The sequence below is a fragment of the Tiliqua scincoides genome, chromosome 7 (genome assembly GCF_035046505.1).
Source record: "Tiliqua scincoides isolate rTilSci1 chromosome 7, rTilSci1.hap2, whole genome shotgun sequence".
Lineage (NCBI taxonomy): Eukaryota > Metazoa > Chordata > Lepidosauria > Squamata > Scincidae > Tiliqua > Tiliqua scincoides.
In genome coordinates this window covers 37,449,753-37,463,049 of record NC_089827.1, presented here as the reverse complement: position 1 = coordinate 37,463,049, position 13,297 = coordinate 37,449,753, and the positions used below count along the sequence as shown (strand labels likewise).

General features: G+C 49.3%; 1 protein-coding gene across 1 annotated transcript in view; it reads left to right on the top strand.

The window, feature by feature from the left end:
* Nucleotides 1–10,391: 10,391 nt before the first annotated feature.
* Nucleotides 10,392–13,297, top strand: part of PDE3A (phosphodiesterase 3A) — a 302,218-nt gene continuing 299,312 nt past the window's right edge. Inside the window, exon 1 of the mRNA XM_066634605.1 lies at nt 10,392–12,015. Coding sequence (XP_066490702.1) covers nt 11,071–12,015 — 945 coding nt within the window. The 5' untranslated portion in view covers nt 10,392–11,070. The remainder of the gene's footprint in view (nt 12,016–13,297) is intronic.

Sequence of the window (13,297 nt, the reverse complement as noted above, 5' to 3'; positions counted from 1 at the left end):
AATTCACCATACCCCCTCAGGTGGATTCCTGAATTTCTTAGATCAGTTTCAAAACATTTGACAGATCGATTATGAGTTAAGCCTTGAGTTTGCTCAGTATTAATAAGTTAGGGCGCAATCCTAACCAACTTTGGTTATTGTTCATGTTTCAGGGTGAAATTAATTAGTGTGTATGTGTTTATATATAAATAGGCTAATAATGGGTTGTTGCCCGAGATTCATACATCACCCCTCCCAGCTCAGATGCTGTGATGTCAAGGAACATTAATAAACATTCAAACTACAGAGGGCAAAGATGCTAGATAGAACATGGGCAAATACTGCAGCTTCTATGATGGTAGTGAAAGGTAATCTTTTGGATGATGAAAGCCTCACACAGAGCTTAAGGACAGGCAGGAAATATTCAGAGAAGGGAATTCTAGGATTTGGTGGATCCACAACTATGGAGCCAAGAAGGTCACGAAACAAACAGATGTGAAAATCACACATTTTAACTGACCAGCCATATCTTTGGCTGTAGGTCTGTTGAGAACACTGTGTGCTCAGGAATATGCAGATAGCTTTTTCAGGGACTTAAGGTCACCCATCATTGCCTTCCATGTGTCACAGCAATGCTGGCTCAAGCAGTGACTATCAGTCTGTAATCATATTCCGGTTGCAATCACACATATACAAAACAGGCATCCCTTTCTATGGTGTCCTGGCAAGTGGCTGAGAGCACTTATAAATAGCCATACACTGCAAATGTTATAGCACATATGCAAATATTTAAAAACAATCGTGGCTGCCTGATAACGTGTCTTTCAAGTGTGTCTGTCATAACATGTGATAAGAAGGAACTGACAATGAGTTCGGAGCTACACATTGGTAAACATCATGTGGCCTTTCAGTGTCAATTCGGAGCACAAAAACAATAGACTGTGAAAGAAACAGTTTGAGACTCAAATCTGAAGCTCCCACTGCTCAGGCTCTTATAATCTCCTTCTATAGCATTATAAAGATAAGTTATAGAATAACTTATAGCTGCTATACAGCATAGTGCTTGCATTGGGTGTGGCCTGAAGATTTAGTTTACTTCTATTATGTTTTGAATAGGTAACTATAAGTATGATTTCTATATATGTTGACGTCTCACTTTTAGAAAAAACCGAAGCAAGCAAGCAGCTCCTCCGCTACAGTCCAAAAAGCAATTGCACTTTTTGGGGGGGGGGGGTCACAGCCATTGCAGCCATTTCATTCCTCCCTTTGCAACAACCTGAAGTCTTTGGACTGAGATGTTACAATGGGTCCACCTGGATTGCTTGGTTTGGGATGATGAGTTCTTCATGGCCTTTTAGACACTCAAGACTGCCTGACACCAATCCTTCATAGTCCAGATTTTTGATGACACATCTGTCTCTTTCCAAGCGGATGCATCAGATATGTGTCTGGGCACAATCTTTCCCAAGAAAGTGGAGGAAAACAATGCCCCATACTCTAACCCAGCCATTTTCATCCACTGTGCCGTGGCACACTGGTGTGCCGCGAATGGTCCCCAGGTGTGCCATGAGAATTTGGGAGAGGGTCATTTATCAATAGGACCATTGGGGGATGTGAACCCCCCATTGACTGCACAGTGTGCCTTGTCAATTGCTAAAAAACTGCTGGTGTGCCTTGACCATTTTAGTGTCTTGCCAGTGTGCCACGAGACAAAAAAGGTAGAGAATCACTGCATGAGAAACTGCAGCTCATGGAGCAACAGTACACCACAGTGAACTAGCAATGAAATGAGCTACTACGGCTTTGCAATACAACCTGCCTAACAACCCTTTCACTTTGGAAATGCATCACACTGTTCTTAATGAGTGGAAGCACCAAGTGAAAGAGTGGGACATCAGAGTGTCAAAACGGTATTAGTCACTGTTGCCCTTTTGTCCACCATTTTCTAGGAGGGGCGCACACCAGCTGATTGTCTGCTCCAGCTCCACCATGGCACAGACTCTGTTCCACAGCCAGAGAGAGAGAGAGAGAGATCAATTGGAATGTGTGTATGAATGCAGCCATGACAGGGCTCTCCCTAACCAGACAGAGGACAGAATAAGGAATGGTTCAGCTCCCTGGCTGGCAACTAGAGAAGAAGCAGATGGCGTTTGCACAGTTGGTCCAGTGGCAGCAACAACTTTCATCCTCGACTCTTTGTCAACCACTCATGTCAGGTCCTATGTGGGCTGGTAAGAACCAGTATTGAGAATGCACCAGTATATGGCTGAGCTCTTCTTGAGCTGAGCTACTGAGATTGCCAAAAGAAGAGGAGGAGATGGATGACTAAGAATCCCTTCCCTGTTCGAGACTTGAGGCATCCCAGGGTAAGCCTGGCAAGAGGCAAAAACCTCTTAAAAGGCATTCTCGTGAACATCTAATTTGGCCCAAAGGAATGCATTGTTGAGGCTCTGGGCACCTGATGAGGCAGAAGGTTGTAGCATCTTGTTAGCCCTTAAAATGAGTTGTTTCCTTTTATTAATTGGACATAAGATGGTGTCTGTATGTTTTTCTGTTCATTTTCGCCTCCTGTTTTTTTCCCCTTTCCCTCTTCTATCTGTCCCTTGCTTCTATTATTACTCCCCTTTTCTGTTGCTTCTTCCAGTTTTTTGTTTTGTATCTTTTTGTTCAGTGGTTTCCCTATAGTTAATTCTTTACCTGCTTGTATTCTCCTTTCCTCTCTTTGTTACTCTTCAATCTTCTCCTTTTCATTTTTTTTCCATGGTTATCAAAGTAAACTTGTCCTGGTTCAAAATAATAGGCTACTGGAGCTTGGTGAGAACCTTTCCTTTCTCCCATCACCTCAGTTTTTCAACCTCTTTCCAAATTATTCTGAGCTCCATTGGATTGCATGCAGCTTACTTTGGAGCAAATGTGCCCTCCATCAATCAGGCTGCAGGGTTTGGCTTGTGCCTTTCTCTTCCTTCTGTGCCCATTTTTCCAACTTAGGGCACAATCATAACTGGATCTTTGGCTGGCACAAGTCCCTTACATCGGCCCAGAAGTGTTATAAATAAAGCACATTCACACCTCCTTTCAAGTTGGCTGGAACAGTGCAAGGATGTGTGCTGGCACGCGGAGGCCAAACCTAGCCTCCGCTGTGCTGAGGAAAGGTAAATTTGCACCTGCCAAGGGTGGCCGGTGCAGGAGTTGGGGAGGGTGGTGGGAGGGCAGAATAGGGGTGTTTTGGTGCGGGGCAAGACAGACCAGGCCTGGGAGGGGGGTTGGGACTGGCCTGGGTGACTTGGCCGTATCCTAACCGCACTCATGGCCAGCCACTGGGCTGCTACACCAGCGATTTCAGTCCTATGGGGTGGCTGCCGCACTACATGGGGTAAGGGAAAATGAATCCCTTTACTAGAAGTTGCACAGCAGCCACCTCCTACCCTGAGCTGAATACGGTGCAGGCCAGTTGGCCTGCCTATTCCAGCACAGGATAGGATTGGGCTGCTAATTTCTATTCCTTTCTAGGAATCTCACTGGACTTTATGGGGTTTTCTTCAGTGTAATCGTACCCCAATTACACTGGAAGGCTGCAAAATTCACTCACTGTTTATAATTTTGTTTGTCTCTCTTCAATCTCCTCCTGTTCCTCCCATCCATGAACAGACAGATCAATGGGAAAATAAACATTCCTCTCTTGCCGGCTCCCACCCTCTTGGCAAAAAATTACTGTGCTAAACTATGTTTAGCCTCTCTAGAAATCCCCCCTCTATCTCACTAACTCTTACACTCCCAAGTAAGAATGGTTTTGTCCTTTTGAAGTTTTTTGTCTTTTTAAGGAAGTTTTGAAACTGTGCATACCTTTATGAATGATCTATGTTCAGGTACCTCCCTGTTGTCTGTGGGTATTGGCAGTAAGCCTAGAGTGCAGCATGACAGAAACAAATGATATTGAACTTTAGAAAAAAAATTTCTGAACATAGGCTCCCACATAATTCACAGATGAACTTTTTTACGTTAGCAAATGGCAATTTCTTGAACATTCCTATCCAACATCATTTATTTATGATGGCAGGTAGAAAAGGTGAGTCTTTGTGATCACCAAAGAATATTTTATTTATGCCAACATTTCTTGTTGCACTGTTGGAGAAAAGAAAGAAGAAAAATCAAGTATCAATAAAAATAATATTTCCCGCTTAAATATTTAAAATGAACCAGGACAAGTTTACTTTGATAACCATGGAAAAAAAATGAAAAGGAGAAGATTGAAGAGTAACAAAGAGAGGAAAGGAGAATACAAGCGGGTAAAGAATTAATGATAGGGAAACCACTGAACAAAAAGATACAAAACAAAAAACTGGAAGAAGCAATGTATTTTTAAATATTAAAAATGAGTTGTTTAAGGGCTAAATACCTGATCCTCACTATTTCAGACAAGTGCAAAGTCCACGTGTGATACATCCACACATGTTATTTGTTTAAAAGGATTTCTATACCACTTTTCCTGTGCTCAAAGTGGTGTAAATGTAAAGCTGGGTAAGGAAGAGAACATTGTAGGCCTTACTAATGTAACTAAATTCAACAGAGCAGCATCTTTGTTTTTGTTTCATATTGGGATATAGTACAACTGAAAGAAATTTCATTTCACCTATCTCCCTTCCCCAGGCGGGATAACATATTTTTTAAGCACCCCTCAGAACTGGCTTCAGCTCAGCCAGGCTCCAACCAGGAACCTCCTGCTCTGCTGGCTGGAGTCTCTGATGAGCCACTCCAGGTTGTAGAAGAGGTTGTTGTCTCCTTCTCAGACCTCCCCACAGTGTCTCACTGCTCCACCCTGAACCATCTCGGTTATCATTACTGTGGGCCTGCATTATCTGCGGACTTTGCATCCACGGATTTAGCCAACCACAGATTAAAATACTTAAAAATTTTTTTCCTCACTTCTTCCTTTCCTTGTCTCCAGCTGCCAGTGCAGCCCTTTGAAGCTCATTGCGTGGTTTGCTGTCTCTTGCCTCTCCTAGCAGTTCCCTCCAGCCCAGAGACACTTTGGTACTGAAGCAGCCAACCAACCTGTCACTCAGGCAGGCTGCCCCTGGATCTTAAAGCCCACTATTTCAAATATTGGGACTTGAGCATCCATGTTTTTTGGAATCCGTGGGGAGTCCCAGAACAAAACCCTGGCCCACTATACCGAAGGCCCACTATACTTACAAGGTAGATGTTGAAAACAGATATTGGCTTTTCCAGTTCAACTCCTTCTTCCTGCTACATTTGTATGCATTCCACATCCAGCCTCATCAAATGGACAACCCAGTTTTAGCCCTGGTCAGCAAATGGCCGTGGGCTGCTTCATTTTTTAGGAGTGCACCTCAGATATTTAAACATTTAGAAAGCTGCCTTCTAGGGAGACAGACCACCAGTCCATCTAGGTCAGTATTGTCAACACCGACTAGCTGTAACTCTTCAGAGTACCAGTCCTATCTGAAGATGCTGCCAGGGCCAGAAACTGGAACCTTCTGCACACAAAACATGCACTCTTGTTAGTGAGCTGTGATCCCATCTCCCTAACAAGTGAAGATGTAAATACATTTGCTGTGATATGATCAGTTGCAGAATCTTGTTGATTTTACACTAGGGGATAATTCCTGCATTGTCTCACCATAATGCCCATGATGTTTGAATTATTCATACTGCACAGTACTTGCATGGAGCCACTGCAGAATCCCAGGCTCTACTTCGAGGGCAAATAGCTTTGAAGTTCCTCAACAAGGCTGGTCTCTCATTCTGACAGGACTCAATTAGCATCCATAATCAAAGGTGCTCCACAAGAACATACTCAGCAGGAGAGCATTAATTGACTGCACAGGTCATTGTTGTCTCTCTCCTACACTCAGGAAAACTAGCATTTAAAACTCTACACTCTAAGGGTATGCAGGAAAATACATACACATGGCCCACCTATCCTGTGTGCCCAAACCCTGGTCCAGGGGCCATTTGTGGCCCTTGGGGCACCCAATCTGGCCCAGGGGAGTCCCTAGTCTCCAATGAGCCTCTGGCCCAACAGAGACTTGCTGGAGAAGTAGTGATAATGCCTCTTCTATCTTCCCAGGAATTACTAAAAGACCTGTGTGCCCAAAGCGAAGGCAGAAAAGGAGGACCTTAAGATGGTCAAAGAATCAGCTCTTGACTATACTGACTGTTTCTGGGTAATACTGATGCTGTGATAGACAGGGGGAAATCCCAGCAGCACAGCTCTTGCCCAGAAATCACAAATCTATTGTTTTATTCACACCCCCAAGTTTAAATTGCAAACTGCCTTGAATGCCCTAACAGAAAAGCCATAAGAAAGTGCGGTAGGTAAATAATGCAGCCATCACTCTATGTCTGTCTGAGCAGGGAAGTCACACGTGATTTTGATCCCCATGTGGGCAGCAACAAAAGTCTTGAGATAAGCAACATGGATGTACTGGGATTTCCTGATGCATTTGACAGGCACAGGGGGATACCAGAAACATCACTGGGAAGCACAGTACTGTTTCTGAGCCGTAACTGAAAACCATGGACTGTAATAAGCAAAATTTATTTCATGAACACATGAAGGAACCTCAAGCTGAATTAGACCATTGGGCCTTTAGGTCAATGGCAGTGAGCTCTACCACTCAGCAAAGGCCTCTCCCCTTTCCCAAGCTGATTTTCTTGATTAACTCCCAGAACTATGAGCAGGCAAACTCCTTGCAACAGTGAGATTGCCCAGTTAACATTGCCTGCCATCATCTTGCCCTCCCTTTTTCTGTCTTTGGGATACCCCTTCCACATTCACTTGTCAGGTGAGCCACTTCCTGCATATCTGCCGTGGAACCCCTATAGGTCTGCAGAAGATTCTAAGAAGCACTATGGCAGCTGTTTTCAAACTCTCAGGAAGAGTTTGAGCCGCTCTAAGCTCTTGCGGGGGCAGGGGGAGGCAGTGGCGCGATCCCCAGGATCGTGCCGCTCAAGGGGGCTGCAGGGGCTTGGGTACACTTACCTGAGCCTCCTGCAGCCTCCCTGGGGTGCGGGTAGCCCTGTGCAACCTTCTGCAGGGCTCCCTGCAGCTTCAGAAGTGAAAGTGGAGCGATTGTGCTCCACTTTCACTTTAGTGGAGGCAGGGCGTGATCGTGCCGCTTTTGCTTTCAAAGCTGCGGGGAGCCCTGCAAACGGTCATGCAGGGCTCCCTGCACCCCCAGGAGGCTGCAGGAGGCGTGGGTAAGTGTACCCAAGCCCCTGCAGCCCCCCTGAGCAGCATGATCCTGGGGATCGCTCCGCTGCCTCCTCCCTGTCTCCAGGCTGCCCCCGCCCCTTAAGGCGAAAGTGGCCAGGGCCCACAGGCTGGGGCATCGCAACGCCCCAGTTTGAAAAGCCCTGCACTATGGGATGCACGCAATACAGGTGTACTGGGTCAGGCCTGCTGGACCTTGCCTTTGCAGCATCCTGTGTGAACTGAACATGTGCCCTAGAATGTACCACCCAGCAGCTGTGCTGTGGCAGTGGTGTGCAACTGTCCTTTGAAGAAGCTTGTCTTCTGTTACTAGAACCTTAGAACCACTGATTCATGCCTAGCTACACCACAGAGCCATCACCTCTCCCCTGAGAAACCAAGGAGCATTGGTTACCTAGAATGTTTAGGACTTGGGATAGTCTAAACCTCTCTAGGACTGGGCTCTTGGGCATAGCAATTTAGAAGAGCGAAACAGATCCACTGCTGTAAAATGGCTGGCAACAGAGTGTGCAGCAAGAGGTGCCAGTACTCCTGGGATGTCAGCAGATCTCTCTGGACCTGCTGGAGCAGATAAGGCAGTGGGGAGGGAGAGGCAGCAAAATGGGGAAGGAAGGCTATGGGAGGGGGTGGATCCAACAATGATAAAATGCACCAGATTCTAAACTGGCAGCCTTCCTGCCCCCTTTATCTACTTGTACTTGGGTCAGCTAAAGAGCTGGGGCAGGTCTGAGGAGACACACTATGGAGAAGGAGGCTTACAGAGGGATAAGGGGATTTAAGGGGAAGCCTCTTGATCTGTGCCCTCCCCTCCCCAGAAACAGTGTGGGCTTTTTTTAGACAATTGCTCCAGTAGGGGAGGAAAAGGATACAGCTGGACTCTTGGTCAACTCCAGTTCCCATGATTCTTTGAGAGAAGCTACGACAGTAACACTCAGGTTAAATAGCCTTTGACAAATCTGTAAAGAAACATTTACCTATCTATGAACAGACATGGTCTTAAAGATACAGGCTTGGGCTGAAAGATGCAAGTAGAAGGCCTGTCCACTTACATGGGGTTGGATGTAGAGAAACAAAGAAGACTAGGCCATGGTTGGACTCCATTTTGTGGAGTGGCCTCTATTTTGAGAAGAAAGAGGTGAAGCTGCTAAGTTCTAGCAGGTGAGAGGAGGTCAGAAGGTGCAAGGACACTGTAAATAAAGAAGGTTCCATCCAGATGAAGGTGCAAGAACACTGCAATCACCAAGATTCCAAACAGATGAGGACCCATCACTTGGGCTAAGTGGTATGATCTTTTTTGACCTCAGGACATTACATCACTCAATCAGATTTCAGGCCTGTCTCCTGATTGGATGATCAATTGGGCTAAAGGTACCTAGTTGGGGAGGGAGATAACACATCAAACAAAGAAGATCGGAGCATCTTCTTGGTGCTTTGGGCAGGTGAACTACTTTGTAAGTGGCAGGCTTAGATAAGTTAGGAATATAGCTTTATTGTTTTAAAATGTGTCTCTGTTAAATCTCTATTGGTCTTTCTTTTATGAAGGGATGTAACCATAACTGTTTAATTCTTAATAAATATACTTAAGTTATAGGCTTGTATTTTTTTTTTTGTAAGTATCTGGAACTGTTGCCATTCTAAATTCAGTTTTGCTACTTGAGCACTCTACTGTTTGGGTTAAGCTTTACAACTTTTACTGGGACCCTGTAGTTAGGGCCGGCATTGCTTGTGGAGCTAGTCATAACTGAGAGGCTATCTAGACCACTCCGAGGAGGCTATTTGCATTTAGCTGTGTGTCCTAGGCTGGTAACAGGTTGTACAAGCCTCTGAATTTACACTGGACAGTGTTTACCAATTCCCTTTCCATGCCTGCACTCCTTCCAGAAGGCATTCCAGAAGATGTTACCTTGCAGCCATGGGACATTCCTTTCTCCAGCCTTTTCCAAAGCTGCAACAGAAGCCTTGTTCTACTGGCTTTCATTTTGGAAGAGAAAGGCAGCTTCTCTTTGAGACCATCATCTTGTGCCTGCTGACTGAGTAGTCCCACTGAATACAGTGGAACTTCCTTCCAAGTTCACAGCATTAATGCCACTTCCTGTAGCCTGATCCTATTTGTTGTCAGGCACTGAAATCCATATGCTCCGGGTTCTTAACTGCAGAACTTAAGCAGCAGGAGCTATGGGTGGGGGGTGCAGCTGGTAAATTCTACCCAGGCCAAGAGTCAAACAGGAGGACCAGGAGCCAAAGGAGGGGCCCCAGAAATTTCCCAGAATTGTACATTTTCCAATCTCACCAGGGCCCATGAGATGGGTGTCCAGGGGGTACATTGTGCCTGGGCCTGGAGTCACTAAGGGGACCTGGGAGCCAAAAAAAGGGGAGCTGGAAATTTCTTGGGGAAACAGGAAAAGTTCATATATCCTGTTTGTATATATTGGGTGAAGAATAGCATTCTCATTTTGTGTAAGCCTGCATAGTTTCATATATTGTAATTTGTAAAAATTACGATCCAACAGAGAAGGGGCTCCAAAGAAACTTTATACTGCCTGACCAAATTCCTCTCAGTGGCCCTGCCTACCACTAACTCTTCTGCAGAAGATTGCGCTGAGTTGCCCTTGTAACCCAACAGTCCTCAAAGCAAGTTGGGCTCTAACATGGAAAGTCACGCTATGCTCAGTACTCCCTGTAAGTGTGTGCAGGCTTGCTCCAGGTCCACACATCATGTCTCTGGTAGTGTCATTGAACTCAGGGGAATTCACGACTGAGTAAAGGCGCTTAAGGTGGTGGTGCTGTCTTTAAATCTGACCTGCTTTCTACCTCTGCTCCTCCTCCTGGCAGTGACAGCCTGGATGGAGCCTGTGGTAGAGAGGTGCCAACCAAAGGGAAATCCACTATCTGATTTTTTTTCTCTCCAGCTCTCCTGCTCTTCCCCACCCACCCACCCACCCACCCAGCCTCGCAGGACACAGCTGGGCTCAGATCAAGCACAGTTGGATCTCACTGCCCCAGATTCGCGGTGGGGGGGGGGAGCTGCACAGCAGCTTCTGGCTGGGCCTCCCTCAACATATCCCTCACTCAAGGGGGGGATCAATGCTGACTCCGCTGTCCCTGGCCACTGTGCATAGTGCCTCCCTGTGTGGAGGGCCCTTTCCCTGCCAAGCCGTCGGAGGCAGGCAGGCAGGGTGGGTGCGTGGGTGCTCTCCTCGCCTGGGCATCCCCTCTCCTTCCCTCTCTCGCCGGCCCAACCGAGCAACTTTTCTGCCCGCACACACCTCCTTCCTTCCCTCCCCGCGCCTTTTGATTGATCGCTTCCCACCTTCCTCCCTCTCGGCTCTGCTATGACCAGCAGTCTCCCGCTCCCCAGCCATGGGGAACGGCGGCGAAGGGCGCCTGGTCGGGACACCGCCGGAGAGGCTGGCCCGAGCAGCAAGGCGCAGTGAGAGCAGCAGGAAGCGGAGGACGAGGGAGCGCGGACAGCGCCGTTCCTGCGCCTCCGCCTCGGGCAGAGAAGACCCGGAGCGCCCCTGGCCTCGTAGGATCCCCGCCGCCAGCAGCAGCGTCCAAGGAGGGTCTGCAGGCACTTAGCGCGGGCCCTGCTCCCGCACTACTCATGGTCTTTGGTCTGCTACTCCCTCGGGAGTCCCGCGAAGACGGGCAGAGCCCTGGGCTGCCGGAGCATGATTAACCCTTTCACTGCCGCGGCCCCCCACGTGCCACTCTAGCGCGCGGCCCTTTGCGCTTGGAGACCTTTTGCGGGACCCCCCTGGCCTGCCCTCTCCCCCCCGAAGTTTGGGGACTCCAGGAGGGGCTCCCTCTTTGGAGCAGCCAAGCGGGGGGTGGCACCCGCTCCCTGCCTCGCCATGGCCAGCCGGAGCTCGGGCGAGGAGAAGCAGCAGCAGCAGCAGCCCCCGGCCGCCGCGGAGGAGGGCGCCTCCTGCAACGGGTGCTGCGCCTCGGAGGAAGTGGCGAGGAGGAGCGGCGGCGGCCGCCAGCAGCAGCAGCAGCAGCAGCAGGGCGGAGAGGCGGGCGGCTGCCGGGGCGAGGGGCTCTGGAAGTGCTGCCAACTTTGGTGCGCGCTGGCGCTGCTGTGGGCGCTGGCGAGCCGCCTGGTGCGCAGCGCCGGCGGGCAGGACGAGGAGGACGCGGAGGAGGACGCGGAGCGGGGCGAGGAGCCCCCCCCGGGCGGCTGCTGGCCCGCCGTGCCCGGCTGGCTGCTGTGCTGCTGCCTGCTGGCCGCCCACTTCTGGCTGGGCTGGGACCTGCTGCGCGCCGGGGTCCGCCTGCGCACCGCCGCCCTGCTGCTGGCCGCCTGCTGCGGGGGGGAGGCGCTGGCGCAGCTGGGCGAGGGCCGCCTGCTGCCCGCGGGGCTGCTGCTGGGCTGCCTGGCCCTGGCCCTGGCCCTGGCCGGCGGGGCATGGCTGGTGCTGCGGCTCCGCCGGGGCGTCCTGCTGCTGGCCCTGACTAGCGCGCTGCGCCTCGCCTCGCTGCAGGGCGCCCGCGCCCCCTGCAGCCCTCACCTGGCGCACCTCCTGGCCCTGCTGGGCGTCCTGCTGGCCGGCTGCGCGCGGCGCGCCTGGCCCCGTCGCCGGAGCTGCTGCGCCTCCGGGGGACGGAAGGGGGAGGAGGAAGCGCGCCGCGGGGAAGGAGCGGGCTGCGCCGCCGCCACCGCCGCCCGGCCGGCCAGGGAAGAGCCGCCGGTCCTCAGGAGGAGGAGGAGATCCAGTTCCATGATCTCCGCCGAGATGGCGGGCTGCGGCAGCAAGACCCACCGCAGGACCTCCCTGCCCTGCATCCCCCGAGACCAGGTAAGGGGCGCGAGGCGCAGAAGGGAACTTGGTGCGCAACTTCTGCGAGCCCGACCCTGTGCCGCCTACTCAGAAGTCAGGCCCCTTCTAGTCAATGGGGCTGACTCCCAAGTGAGCGTGGCTAGGATTGCAGCTTGTAGTGCTTGAGAGCCCGATCCTGTGCGTGTCTACTCAGAAGTAAGCCCGTTATAGTCAGTGGGGCTTACTTCTAGGTAAGTGTGGACAGGATTGCAGCTTGAAGTGCTTGAGAACCCAATCCTGTGCATGTCTACTCAGAAGTAAGTCCCTTTATGGGGCTTACTCCTAGGTGAGTGTGTATAGGATTGCAGCCTGTAGCGCTTGAGAGCCCAACCCTATGCATTCCTACTCAGAAGTAAGTCCTATTATAATCAATGGGGCTTACTCCTAGGTAAATGTGGACAGGATTGTAACCTGTAGCGCTTGAGAACCCAATCCTATGCATGTCTACTCAGAGGTAAGTCCCATTATTGTTAATGGGGCTTACTTTCAAGTAGCTGTGGCTAGGATTGTAGCCTGAGCCTTTCATACAGAAGGGACCACAAGTTTCCAAATCGCTTTTGCTTTGGGTTCTCTCCCCCCCCTCTCGCCCATACTTCTTAGCAATAACATTTGTATTTTGAAGTTGGTGTTAAAGTCAGTGTAACTTGCCAGGCTTCTCTGAGCTGCAATATGTTGGGTAGCCTATTAGTTGTTTTTTTTTTAACTCTTCTGACTATACTGGACCACCATTCGTATGAAGAGTAAGCCACTTCTATTCAGTGGGACTGTTGAAGGCGTCATGATTCCCCCCCATTTTCTTTTGACACTGCAAAATTTAAAGCATCTCTGCTTAAAAAATTATTTGAACGTGATTGGAGAAGTGCACTATTTTCTGTCTAAGTAAAAGCTATGAGGTTTTCAATCTGCTAACATCAATTCTGTTGGTTCAAACTTTAGTGTTTGCGCTGAAGGGTAATAGATGTGTTGCTATTAATGGTCAGTGTTCTTTGATAGGTTGTCTTCCTTTTGAAGTGAACAGATGTTCAACCCTGATTTGGGTGTTTCTTTCTGAATTGTTTGAATGAGTCCTTTTAACTCAGAGGCCTGGGGCAATTTGTTTGTCACCTTGACACCTCAGGATCATGCCCTTTTGACATGGGTTGTGCGGCTTCCTCTGATTTGAACTTGGCTATAGAAACAAAAAGCATGTGTGATGGAAACTGAAGGATTAAGATGTGTTGGAAACTTTTTCATAACATGTGGAAATTGGTACAGAAACGGC